We start from the raw sequence: 14,121 nt of genomic DNA on the forward strand, positions 1-14,121 counted from the left end.
AAGCTGTGCCTACTTACTCTCACCTTGACTTAGATAATCAGCACAACACAATCTACTCGGGGAGACGCCTCACTCCCTTTCGGCCGACTCATTTGCAAGATCACCCGAAATTTCGGATTCATACTCTATATGGATGACCATGCCCCAATCCATTTCATCAGTGAAACTACACTCAACAATATGGGCATAGGCCCTAGGCAATGCAAAGCAAGGCTTGATGAGTACGGGGATGAGATAGAAGAAGAGACTGAAGAAGAGGAAGGACATGAAGAAGAGGAAGGAAATGAAGAAGAGCAAGGCAGTGAAGAAGGGAAGGAAATGAAGAAGAGGAAGGCAGTGAGGAAGAGGAGCAGGAAGAAGAGGAGGAGGCATAAGACTCAGATAGGGGACCTCCTACTGCTACACATGAGGACAGCCATGACCGGGCCACCTTAGAAGCCCACGTGGCTAAGATTGAAGAGAACCAAGCCCACCTGAAGTAGAAGATCGAGGAGAACCAGGCCTACTTGAAGCAAAAGTTCAAGAAGATGTCTCGCACCCTAAAGGCCCTCTTGTGCTGTATGCCACTACCAGAAAAAGGGGCATAGGCTGGAGATAAAAATTGTAGCTAAATAGCTATTGCTACGGTTATAGTCCGTAGCACGACCGTAGCAATTGGTGGTGTAGCTAAAGGTCAAAAAGCTATTGCTACGGATTAAATCCATAGAAATACATATCAATAGCTATGAATATAATCCATAGCTATTCTTTTTGTAGCAAAATGTACATACAGCTATGGATAATATCTGTAGCTAAAAGTAGAATGAAATCCGTAGCACATTGCTGAAGTTAGTAATAGCTACAGTTTTATATAACAATGGCTATGGCGAATATCCATAGCTAATTTCTATTCTTTTAAAAAAATATTATAATAATGGTTTATGTTACCATTGTAAGTACCTGTTGTGATTGATCAACTCATTTAAACTAATACGGTTAATGCTGCTAGGAATAGTACATAAAATGTAATCAGGAAATAAAACAATGCATTCATATTACAAATAGCAATCAAATCATGTGCAGACACCCTTATGGTGATTTCTGTTTGACTTATAAAGAGGCAAGAAGGCTTTAGTTCCCAGCACACATGAAAACATGATGTTCTAAGGAATCCCTAAAAGAATGCAGAATATACATTAACTCTTGATATACACCTTACAACCAGAAAAACTACTTGAGAATGGCATACATGACAGAGGAAGAAATCAATTCTGCCAGGGGGATTTTCAGAACTATTTTCCCATCAAAGGAGGAAGCTCTGCACAAAGACAGAACCCGTAGAATGTGACTTGTAAAACCTCAATCGACAAGTTATAAATGAATGGAATAGAGATTGACATTGGTGGAACCAAAAGCAAATGGCAGTTTAGCTGAGAGAGTAAGCGGGGCCCGATCTCAATAACCACTCGAGCTTGGTCCTGAATGTAGGGCCTGGTCATTTGCACGTCATGCACGAAGTGAGTCCTCGCTTTTGCATATGGAGCATCCCTTGCTGCAAAAAGAATGACAACATGCCACATCATCATCATAAAAGAAAGAATACAAACTCCATTCATGGACACATTCATATGCACATGCATGACATACCAGCAAGCTTCTGAGCTCGAAGAATATTCTGTTGTCTTTTAGACCAGCATATGGAATAGATGAAAATAAGTGCAAGTGCTATAAATGCCCCCAATGTAATGCCAACCTTAGAGCTAGTGGAGAGGTGAGGCCCACATGTAGGTAGCCCCGGTATACCACAAAGGCCTGCATTGCTGGTAAAACTGTACATGCCAAACAATGATTTTAATAATACACAGCATAAGCTATTAAAAATTAGGGTACACTACAACAATAGTTCATCATTATCAAAATGATGCTGACTCACATCCAGTGTACACACGAAAAATATGCTACTAAAACCCAATCGTCGAACTGTCACAACCCACCATGATCATGGATGGAGTATACACTATGCCAAAATGGCGAATTTACGACGGACGAAAATCTCTTGGTTTAACAATGGATTTAATCTATTGCTAAGCTTGTCTTTCTCGAATATCCGTAGTCCGAACGTCGCGGAATCTCGCAACGAACCAAAATCTGTCGCTAAAATCTGATTTACGATGTATTTACGATGGATTTTTGTCTGTCGTAACTATGCGACGGACGAAATCTGTCGCAAATTTTGATTTAGTGACGGAAAATGAATAGTTGCAAATTCCCTCCCAAAATACCAAATGGCGCGCTTTTTCGTTGCTTTTGCGACAGATCATGGTCCGTCATAAAAGGACTTTTGCCTTAACATTATTTTTTTTTTCATTTTTTTTTAGAATATGGTGGAAAATTAAGTTTTATTGTAGTGTAATAATTGTTTTTTAATAGAATTTTAGTGGTTTAATTGTTCATATTTGTATCTAAGATTATTTTTTAACAATTGATTGAATGTAAAAAGAAAATTTATTTTATTTTTTATATCAAATGAGTGGAATTTTTATTTTTATTTTTTAATTTAAAACTAATATTTAAATGATTTGTAATATCACATGAAAAAGAATATTGAGAAGTTAAAAAATTTTAACAATGTTTGAGGAAAAAAATAGATTTTGAAAAAATAAAAATCGTGATTTAATAAAAATCTATTTTGTGGGAACAAAAAAGAATATTTAATAAAGTTGATAAATTTGGAAAAAAAAAGCATTTGATTTTGAGAAAAAAAATATCTTGAAAAAGAAAATTAAAAATATTTTAAAAAATGTGAAAATTTTCACAATGTTAAAAAATGAAAATATTTTAAAAAAGAAAATGAGAGTTTGAAATTTGAAAAATAAAATAAAATTGTGAAGTTCAATAAAAATTGACAAGTTCGAATAAAATGCTTTAAAAAAAAATTGGAGAAGTGAAAAAAAATTGAAAATTTTAAAATAAAACGATATTAAAAAATCGATACTTTATCCAAAGACAAGCATTTTGAAACAAAAAATAAATAAGTTGAAAAATTTTGTGATTTCGGAAAATAATTGAAAATGTTCAAAATTTGAAAGTAAAAGAAAAAGTTATTTATAAAAACTCTAAGATTTTGAAATATATATATATAATTTAAATTTAAAAAATTGAAAAGTTGAAAACAACATGATGCTTTTGAAGAAAAAAAATTGGCATTTTGGAATTTTTGGGAAAAAAATTAAAAATTATGAAAATTTAAGATATTTTGAAAATAAAAATTCAGAATTTATATTTTAATTTATTTTTTGAAATCTTTTATAATAAAAATGATATTTTGTTAAAAGTTTTCAAAGAAAAATTAAGAGTAAAAAAATATACATTTTGATAAAAAAATGTTATTTTTAAATGGAAATTTAAATTTATCTGTGAACAGAAATATTTTTTAATAAATTATTAGGCACATCCACTAATTGAACTTTAAACCATTTTTAGACAATCGAATTAGTCCAGATTGAAGAGTAAATAACTTCATATGTTTAAATCAAATTTCACTCAAATTGTTGATCAATCTTGTATTCCCAATACCTTTCTCACATGTAGCTAGCCTGATTGGGGCGAGTAACTAGTCAAATTGAGGGTATTGATCAGTAAAATAGAGTGAATGGATTGTACATATAAAACGGGCTAAATATTCTGGTCAAAATTGTGACCCAACTTATTGACCTTGCGAGAACCTACGAATTGATTTTAATAAGCTTTGTGGGCCCCATCATGATGTGTGTCAATCATCAACACCGTGCATTTAATGTGTCCCCTTTAGGTTATGAGATATCTCACAAATCATCTGTAAACGAAACTCAGGTGGGCCATACCATCTAAAACCATGTCAAGACATCTTTAAAAATATAAAAGCACTTGGTGGGCCCACATGAGTTTTGGATGCGGCTGAAACTTTGTCTGACCCTCATCCAAGTGGGACACACATAATGAGTGGGTCGGATATATGAATCACATTAAGGCAAGCCCAATATATGATTATGAATGTTTTAAGGAAACCCCTCTACATTTAGGTGAGTTAGTTATTACCCTTACCAAATTATACTTTGTGGGGTCCACCATTATTTATTTATTTTATCCACTCCGTTCATCCATGTTAACAGATAATTTAAGGTCTAAAGAACAAAATGGAAGCATATCCAAAGCTCAAGTGGACCACACCACAGGAAATAGTGTGATTGAACCTCTACCATTGAAAAATTCTTGAAGGCCATTATAGAAGTTTTGGATCAAGCTGATGTATGTGTTTTCTCTTCATTCATATATTTTTGATATTATGAACAGGTTGGATGGCAAATAAACATTACTGTGGGCCCAAGAAAGGTATTAACGGTGGAAATCATTATTCCACACTGTTTCGTGTGGCATGGTCCACTTGAGTTCTGGATTTACCGAAAATTTGGGATCAACCAACACCATTCATCCATTTCGAGATTATTTTAGAGAATTATCCAAAAAAATGAATCATATCCAAAGATTAAATGGACCATACCACAAATAAGGGGAATGGATTGGCTACTCCCCCTGACACTAGCTAATGGCTGGTGGTCGATGCTTTGTGGGCCTCACCATGATGTATGCATTTCATCTATGCCGTCCATCTATTTTTAAAGATCATCTTAAAACATGAGACCAAAAATGAGGTATATCCCAATCTGAAATGCACCACATTACAGGAAACAATTTTGTTTGAGCGTCAGCCTTTAAAAACATTTTGGGGCCATAAAAGTTTTCGATCAAGATAATTGTTTTCCCCTTCATCTAGGTTTGTATGACCTAATAAACAAATTGGATGTTAAATAAACAGTACAGTGGGCCTTAGGAGGATTTTATTGATAGATATCAATCACTATTGTTTTCATGTGGTGTGGTCCACCTGAGATTTATGTACCTCTCATTTTTGGAATAAATTCCTAAAATGAACTTTAAAAATGGATGAATGTAATAGATGAAATACATACATCATAGTGGAGCCCACAGAGCATCGACCACCAGCCATGGGGTTAGTGTCAGGGGGAGTAGCCAGACTAGTTACTGAAGTGACGTCAGCAAGTTCCATGGGCCCCACCATGATGTATGTTTTGTATCCACACTTTCCATCCATTTGGAGAGATCATTTTAGGGCAATATCCAAAGAACGAGTTAAATCCAAAGCTCCAGTGGACCCCAACACAGAAAACAATGGGACAATGATGCCCACCATTAAAAACTTCTAAAGGCCATAAAAGTTTTAGATTTTTCCTCATTCTTTGGTTCATACCCTAAAATTATATCTAAAAATGTATGGACGGTGTAGATATAACACATACATCATAGTGGGCCCCACAGAACTTGGTGATGTCAGTATCTAATCTGTGTCCAGAGACACCCTAATCCGTGGGCTCTCTCTTGTGGCCTCCTCTCTCTCTCTCTCTCTCTCTCTCTCTCTCTCTCTCTATCTAATCCGTGTTTAGAGACGCCCTAATCTGCAAGCTGTCTCTTGCGGCCTCCTCTCTCTTTGCCTCTCTATCTAATCCACATCCAGAGACGCCCTAATCTGCGGGCTGTCTCTTGCGGCCTCCTCTCTCTCTGTCTCTCTTGCACCCTCTCCCTCCTCTCTCTCTCTCTGTCTCTCTCTTCCTCTCTCTCTCTTTCTCTCTCCACCACAGATCTACTGTTGCCGATCGCCCTACCCACGCACGCCCTCTCTCTCTCTCTCTCTCTCTCTCTGAAGCTCGGTTAAAGGCTAGCACATTCATGGCAGTGAGGTATCTCTCTCTCTCTCTCTCTCAATCTCTGTCAATCTTAATACCATTTAGGGATTTGGCGATTTAGCAATTTGTGGATTCTTGATTCGATGTAAACCCTCATTTAGGGATTTGGGGATTTTAGGGCTTATAGATTTGAATGTGGACCCGAATCGGGGATTGAAACCCCATGTGTGCTATGCAAGCATGCGGTCAACGTAGTATATGATTCTTCATGGATTGATGTCCTGTGTACCATGGATGTGTAGGCAACATGGTTTTGGATTGCGGTTTTGGAGAGTGACTCTCACAGAAACTGGAACTAGTACAGCTCGCCCCCAACTCAGTATCATTTTAGGGTGTAACTTGCCCATTGATTCATTTTGTTCTCCCCCGATGTGAGTTAACTTATTTTCAGATGATATTTAAAACCATGGTTCATAATGTTTCAGATGATATTTTATTTTATGCAAGCTAGATCTGTTTCTGCTATTTCTACTGTAGTTGTGTATGTGTTGAATCGGTTTGGTTGTGTATTCTCTCTGTTTTCTTATAAAAGTTTTTCATCACCATTCATTAAAAAATAAAGGACTATTTTGAGAAATGTTGGAAGAAGTGGCAAACCAACACTTTTTTTCTTGTTTTTCATCTCCTTTTGTTGTATTCAAAGTATCTGACTCAAATATACCAAATCACACTTGATTTGTATTCCATTAGGGCTTACTCAGTTGGCTTGCATTAGGTAAAGCTGACAAACAAGATTTTTATCAAAGAATAAGAATGATCTAATACACCACTAAAGAAGAAAAAAAGAAAAGAAAAAAGAATGATCTATTACACCATTGAATGCATGTTAAGAAAAGGATAGATTCTGATGTTAAAGTTTTTCACATTTCCCAAATATTTTTCAGGATGTTTTGGGCCAAAATTAAAAGGAAAAAGGAAAAAAGAAGAAGAAGACTATCGTCGGATACAATCTGCTATTCCCCATATTGTATCATTTTTTCGCCAAACCATTATGGCTCTCAATACCATTATTCAAAATCTTGGTTGAGAGATGGTGGCAGAATACACATTTGATATTGTTTGTATGCATTAATGGAAAATGGATTAGTTATAGATTATACCAGTTCTGACCAACAGGGCAAGAGTAAGGATTGGGTCCCCTTAAGTATTAGGGGTTCAGCGGGAGGGATCATCATAATATGGTATTCTTTCATTGTGGGCAAAATCTCTATTAGGTTTTCATATGAGAAATAAGGAGTTTGATTGCTCCTTGAGTACTTGTATGGAAAATTTCTCTGGATAAATTAATAGAAATGAGTGGGTTGACCTACTTTTGAATAGTTCTAACACACTTAGATGAATAACCAAGATGATCCTATTATAAGCCATCTAGATTGTTTGCTCATTATGTCATTTTGGGAACATCATTCTATGAATGTGATTCAAGTGGTGATTCTTAGACCAACTTCTAATCACATGCCAATCCTTCTCAAGTCTAAAGTATTACTTATCGATCCTAGACATTCAAATATGAGAACACTATCCAAATTAGAAAACATGCATATTGAGATCCCATCATTTGTTGAAAACATGAAAATGATGTTGGATTTTACCTCGTTTGTGGTTGCACTAAAATTGTAAGATTACAAAGAGTTTAGAAGATGTTGGATTTTACCCCATGTAATCTTGGAGGATTAGGATTTTTTATTTATATTCTAGGGAACACTAGGCCAGTTGCATGGATTGGAAAGAAAAATGTACTTATGGGACTGCCGATAGGATACTTGGATAAAAGTAATTTTCACTTTCTCTTTTGTTATTTTATCTTTTTCGGCCCTAATTTCTTCGATATCTATTTTGATGATTTGAGAAGCGGATTTCATTTTGTTTTGGGAAATCTAACATGTTTTGTTTATTTTAGTTGGAAAGGTATGTTTGACATGTTCTTCTCATTGAAAAATAGTAAATCTTTATGAACATTTGGTGCATAGGGATCTTGATTCTCAAGTAATGCTGGTGCACTTTCTCTTTAGCAAATAGCTGAATAATTCCATCATGAATAAAGCACAACTGCCAAAATTTTATGGTCCAATTTTATTTGATAATTACCAATATAATGCTGTAAAATGTATTTTATATATGCAGGCACCAACAATTGCAACAATGGCATATTTGAGGATGGCTGGAAGGCCGTCAGTTCTTCCTTCGAGCAACCTTTCTTATTCAGAGAACTTTTTCTATATGCTGGACTCATTCACTCGGATAGCTCTTCCTCTGACGATTATACTATAAAATTCCATGTTTCTTCTATTATGCAACTGTAACACTAATTGGCTTTTCTACAGTCACAATTCCATTTTCTAAACCTTGTTATGTTAAATTTTTTCCTTCAAATCAGTTAATGATTCTTTCTCTCCATATTTTTAACTCCTTTTGCAAAAAATCAGTAAAGTGATTTGGGTGATCTCTTGTTTTGGTTAATATCTGTTAGATTGGCATGTTGTTTGTATGGCAAAAAATAATTTCTTAAACTAAAAAAGAAAAACAAAAATTGAAAACAAAAAAGAATGAAAGAAATAACTTTCAAAAGAATTGCCATTGCCAGTGGATTTTGGAAGAGTCTAACTCAATTGCAGGATGTGTTGGCCAAGGAAGGTGTAGCTTGCCAAAATTGATGCATCCAAAACCATTATAAACTGTCGATTATAGTGAAGTTACTCTAAGCAGTTCACAATGGGTGTCAGTTCCACTTCTGCATTGTATAAGATTGTTTTGCACTTTCTTTTAAGAAATTAATATTACTCTTACATTTTAAAACCTGGATTGGATTTTGACCTATTTCCATTGTTAAATTGGTACCAAATGGTTCAACTGTGCATAAAAAAAAAAAAAAAAAAAAACTTCTGATGTCTAGTTAAATAAACATATAAAATACAACTTATCATGCAACAAAAGTGCATGTAACAGAGTGATTGGGATACTAACCTATCATGAACAAGTACTTATGTTTGGGAGATTTGCTTTGCGGTTCTCATTTCCATTTGGGGCTTGGTTTTATTTTCACTTCTCATTAGTAATATGCAGGTTAGCAGTAATTCTCATTTCCATCCATGGCTTGGTTTTATTTTCAATTCTCCTTGGCAATATGCAACTAATTCCTCAACCATCTCATGGCCAACATCAATTTGAGCAAGCATATACCTTTGGATCCTCTTTTTGAAAGGTATATTGGATCTAATCCAACTCCCAAGCCCACAAATAAATTCAGCCCACAAATGTATTTCTTGCAATATTTCAAAATCTGAATGATATTTGTTACATTGGTGACAGTAACATTGTTTTCTAATATGTGCCACCAAAAAATTGGATATGGGCTGCCTTGCGGTTCTATTTGTCATTGAATTGTTTTTACTCCATGTTTTATATTTACTTAATATGGATTTATTGATAATTTTCTACAATGATTATTGTCTTTTTCAAAATGGCTGTAGTAATTCCCTACTTGAACTGTTAGGATTACCTTCACTCCAACCATCCAGCATTATAGCATGGCAACAGAGCTCAAGGCATTATATTGATTTAACTGAGTTAACTTCAATTGTTTCTTGTATTTCAAGAAGCATTAAGGCACATCCTGATTGTGTTTGCAAAGCTAAATCCTGGTATAAGATATGTACAAGGAATGAATGAAGTTTTGGCTACACTGTTCTCTGTCTTCCGGAATGATCCAAATGAGGAAACTGCTGTAAGTATTTCTTTTTCTTTTTTACTTCTGATTCACTTCTAACATGCTTCACTTTCTTGCTTTTTATGTGGAAGTACTTTGTATCTGGCATGGAACTTGGCATGCCTCCTGTCAAGAGATTGGTGTCAACAGTTTCCCTATGGTTGATCACTATACCACTGGTAGTGCTGGCAATGGGCTTGATTAATCATTGGGCATAAAACGCAGGTCAGTAGTTGGGATTATGATTTCAGGCCCATGCCCACACATGAACAATTATAAGTCATGTCAGGCTGTGATAGAAACTTCTGCAAAACCTAAGCCAGGCACCCACTGCTTAACAATTGGACTCCAAAAGTTGCTCCATACCCAACTGTCTTCTAGTACAGGTCCGGGCTGTACCCTAAGTGGCTATCCTTGAAACCAGATAAGAAAGTGGCCTATTTCTAGCCCTTGTGTCTGGAAGCTTTAATTTGCATTCTTGTCAAATGATGTTAATTATTGATTGTCTACATTTTATTTTAGTTTTTATAATTAACACTATCTTTATTGAGAAATAAATGAAGATTACAACAAGGTAACATATTTCCCAACAACAAAGATCTATTCCTCATTCCTCAATTAACCAATGAGTTGGCCTCCTGCTTAGCATCTCCGGGGAGTGTTGACGCAAGAAAGGGTTACATTTTAGAATTGCTAAATCTAATTTCATCAATAATGAATGCCAAGCACCTCCATTCCAACTTATTCATGGTCTTCACCACTTGATAACATTCGCCCAATTGAGTTCAGTTGAGATCCAGAATTGAAAGGACTTCTTATGCTTCAGGTCATAATTAAAGCTGAAATTATCCTTCTCACTTTGTTGTTATACCTAAGACTGGCTATTATCTTTGGTTGGTAATCTTCATTTTCATTTGGAATGGATGTGTGATCTTTTAATTTTGTGAGGAGATGGATGATATAGCTGTGGCACTTGCATCTATGCTACTTTCTAAAGAAGGCACAAGGATCTGTTATCCTGTTCCTGGCATATTTTCTTTCCCCAGCGATGCAAACATAAGAGAAACAGTAATTTTTCATTTGAATAATATGCAAAATTCACTCTTACCATTTAAAGAATAAGCGAAAACCATTCCCTACCTATGGAAAGATAGTTTTCTCTAGTCCCTGGCCACTGCTTTGTCAACATCAGATATTTTGAATAATTTCAACTATAATTCTTTGGTGACTTTTCCTCTGTAGACAGTTGTGGGCATTTCTTTTTATATTTTTGGGATTTCTGAGGCTTTTGATTTTCAAGGTAAGGATAAAATAGCTGAAGAAAGAAGGATTATCATTTGTATTTTCGATGATGTTGCAGAACAATGTCGAGAAGCAACTCTTAAGTATGCATGCCCCCTTAAAATGTTTTAACTGATTATATGCATTCTGGTTAAGGGTATGCATGTGCCTTTGAAACTTTAAAATTGTGAAATTATTTTCTGACTGGGTGGTGTCTTACTTTTTTTTTTATATTATTTTTTAACAGATTATGATCCCTATCTACCATTTTTACTGGATGCTTGTAATGATGAGAGCTCTGATGTTCGACAGGTCTGCAATTGGACCATTGAGTTTTCTTGGATCATATACAAGCTAAATTTTTAATTTTTAGGCTATTGTTTATGGAATTGGAGTTTGTGCAGAGTTTGGTGGATCTGTGTTTAAACCTCTTGTGGGAGGTATCTTTCTTTTTCCTGTGCACCTACCTTGAGGAATTATGCCTTTTTAACACCGTCAACCAACACCTGCCTTTTATTGGCCTGCAGAGGCTCTTTCCAGGCTAAATTTTGTTATGAGGCAGCCTAATGCACTCCATTCTGATAATGTGATGGCATATGACAATGTTGTCTCAACTCTGGGGAAAATTTGCCAATTCCATCGTGATAGTATAGATGCAGCTTAGGTAGTTCTGCTTTCCGTCTTCTACTTTTTGCTTTAAACTGTAATTCGTACATTTTGGCAACTGTTGAAACTCCATCAGCTTTTAACAGAGAATTAAATTGCATTCCCCAACTGGTGATTTTTTGTTTTTTAATTGCAGTGAGATGATAGGAGTTGGCCATGAATACATGGAAGAGTTCTTCGGTTGTTGCGAATCCATTTTGGCTGAAGATGGTTTGTTTGTCCTATAGGTTACATACTGTCTATTATAATTTTTCTTAATTATGGTTTGATTTGAATTATCTGAAAAGAAAGGTGTACCTGTAGTAGTCCATTCAAATGGCCCCACTTAGCCATTTCCTCTTTATTGAATTGAATTGTTACCAATTTTGTGAATGGGATTCTTATTAAAAAATCATGTGAATTAATTTTTGAATGACTATCAGGTGTAATACCATTTTGTGAATGTGAATTATTTTTTGAATGACTATTAGGTGTAAAACAAAGGTTACCAATTTTGTGAATGTGAATTATTTTTTCCTTATTTTTTAGTTCAAAGTTGTCTGGGGTTTTTGTAGTCTAATACCATCCCTTGCACTTGCATTAAGCACTTTTGTGGGCATTTTCAAGTTTTGTATCTTTTACAGTGTACATGGCTGACTGCAATGGTGATGGTTATAGAAAAACTGAAGATGTTAATGCAGCTGGCAATCATGGTTTTTTTTTACCTCTGCCACAACTTGACAGTTATTGAAATCAATTGATTCAGGTGAGATTTTACGAGGACATTGGTAATGAACTGCACATGCATTGGATTCTTTTCTTCAGTTTGATCTCCAAATTCTTGCATTTTACTACTGACAGTATTTGTTTTAGTTGTATTGCATGTTTGGGGATCTATTTATCTTTTCTTTTATTTCATTGCACTTAGAGCTCTTCCTTAGCTCTGGAATTGTTTGCCTCTCTATTTATTCATTGGTTGCTGGGATCTTTGGCATGAATCTCTCATATACATGGAATCTAAACCATGGATATCTATTTAAATGGGTACATTTTCTCCTTTTTTTTTTCTTTCAAATAGACAATCTGTGCTTGACCAAACACATGATGTTTTCGTATATAAATCAAGTTTCTTCATGTGGTCCCAAACAGTCAACGTGTATGTGGGACCAGCCTGATGAGCATACCAGCCTGAATTATGGGCCAGGGCATCTATACATATAGGGTTCATCCAATGCATGGATTGTGCTAATTTTTGCACAAGGTGCTCTTCATGGTAGGCCCACCTTTTGGACAAGTTGGATGTTGCATGCATGACAGGTTAGAAGTTGTCCACTTGCTAGACAATAACCTACGGTCCAACTTAGCTGAACTTGATGCATTATCCTTGCTCGTAAAAGAGTTCAAATTGTTGGGAAATAGGAATTTCCCAGTTCCTAAACTTTCATTTGGTTATGTCGTTAGATACTAGTGCATTAAATGCAGATTGCATTACGCTGTTGTGTATTGATTTCAACATCTAAGGATCTTTTCGAACTGTATTGTGCTTTCCCAGTGAATGCTATGCAGTTAAGAAATGCTCTTACATGAACCTCTAATGGGTAGGATGAATTCTAATATTTTATTTTGTTAATTGGCTTCAGTTGATTAAACTATTCACTTTTCATGGATTTGAGCTAGTTATTTGAAATATATGAAGGGTTGACTAAACTAGTCTTTTCTTGGATTGAATCTAGTTGTTAGTAATAAATGTAGGAAGGGCTCAAAAGAAGGTTGAACAAGAGCAGATACTAAGTAGCCAATACAAGGCAAGGCATAGCCAATAGTTGAAGTTCCAAGTAATTTCTTTTGTATGGGTCCTAGTTTAGGAGGGGAAGTGTTTAGTTAGGAGGGTTAAAGTGAATTTTTGAAGTGGGCCACTTGGGTCATTTCCTCTTTTATTGAATTGAGTTGTTACCAATTTTGTGAATAGGATTCTTATCAAACAATAGTGCGAATTAGTTTTTGAATGACTATCAGGTGCAAGACTAAAATAATAATAATAATAATTTATTGATATTTTTTTTCTTTACAGATATTTTAGCGATGGACCAAATCCGTTGCTACTTCCTGAACATTGAAAATCAACGACGGATTTGAGATTCGTCGCTTACTCATATTAGCGACGGACCTTATCCGTCGCTAATTTCTGACTATTGAAAATCAACGAATTTGAGCTCTGTCGCTTACTCAGATTAGTGATGGACCTTATCCATTGCTAATGTTTTTAGTGATGACTAATTTTTTGAATTTACCAACGGATTTTTTATTTTTTATGACGGATCTTATCCGTCACTATGAGGCAACAAACCTTATCCGTTGCAGATTAAACGATGGATTTTATCCATCGAAAAAAAAATGACCCAGTAAATAGCGACAGATGAAATCCATCATTTATTTAGTTTTATGATGGATTTGGTTCGTCGAAAATCCACGATTTTGGCTTAGTGATAAGGCTGAGAATAAGCGAATTTGACAATCTTAACCATCATCGTTTGAACAACTCACTTGAGCCATTGAACATTGGATGGTTATGATCTTCTGATCAGTGTGACTTTCGGCCTCTATGCTTTGTCCACAATGGCATCATCACTTTGTCATTATGGACTTACATGGATGCCACCTGCCCAATGGATGAGTCACCACCATTTTGAAAGTGATGCCAAACTAATA

The 14,121-nt window shown here is 35.3% G+C and overlaps 2 protein-coding genes across 2 annotated transcripts; one reads left to right on the top strand and one right to left on the bottom strand.

Moving 5' to 3' along the window:
- Nucleotides 1–1,109: 1,109 nt before the first annotated feature.
- On the bottom strand, nt 1,110–1,931 carry LOC131235518 (receptor-like protein 4). Its single transcript, XM_058232714.1, has 2 exons — nt 1,627–1,931; nt 1,110–1,531 (listed from the first exon to the last, which is right to left on the bottom strand). The coding sequence occupies exons 1-2, from the start codon at nt 1,814–1,816 to the stop codon at nt 1,272–1,274; spliced, it is 450 nt and encodes a 149-aa protein (XP_058088697.1). The 5' UTR covers nt 1,817–1,931; the 3' UTR covers nt 1,110–1,271.
- Nucleotides 1,932–10,437: 8,506 nt separating this feature from the next.
- LOC131234581 (uncharacterized) lies at nt 10,438–11,473 on the top strand. Its single transcript, XM_058231514.1, has 5 exons — nt 10,438–10,554; nt 10,729–10,786; nt 11,015–11,079; nt 11,141–11,207; nt 11,295–11,473. Exons 1-5 carry the CDS (start codon nt 10,438–10,440, stop codon nt 11,429–11,431), a joined length of 444 nt encoding a protein of 147 aa, XP_058087497.1. The 3' UTR covers nt 11,432–11,473.
- Nucleotides 11,474–14,121: the final 2,648 nt, after the last annotated feature.

This window comes from Magnolia sinica, chromosome 19, assembly GCF_029962835.1.
Source record: "Magnolia sinica isolate HGM2019 chromosome 19, MsV1, whole genome shotgun sequence".
NCBI classification, from domain to species: Eukaryota; Viridiplantae; Streptophyta; class Magnoliopsida; order Magnoliales; family Magnoliaceae; genus Magnolia; species Magnolia sinica.

Coding starts and splice junctions, on each gene's coding strand:
- LOC131235518 (XM_058232714.1), bottom strand. CDS start 1,816: ATGTACAGTTTTACCAGCAATGCAGGCCTTTGTGGTATACCGGGGCTA. Junction 1,532..1,626: donor TCGAGCTCAGAAGCTTGCTG/GTATGTCATGCA, acceptor TTCTTTTTGCAG/CAAGGGATGCTCCATATGCA.
- LOC131234581 (XM_058231514.1), top strand. CDS start 10,438: ATGGATGATATAGCTGTGGCACTTGCATCTATGCTACTTTCTAAAGAA. Junction 10,787..11,014: donor TGAGGCTTTTGATTTTCAAG/GTAAGGATAAAA, acceptor ATTTTTTAACAG/ATTATGATCCCTATCTACCA. Junction 11,080..11,140: donor AGAGCTCTGATGTTCGACAG/GTCTGCAATTGG, acceptor TTTAATTTTTAG/GCTATTGTTTATGGAATTGG.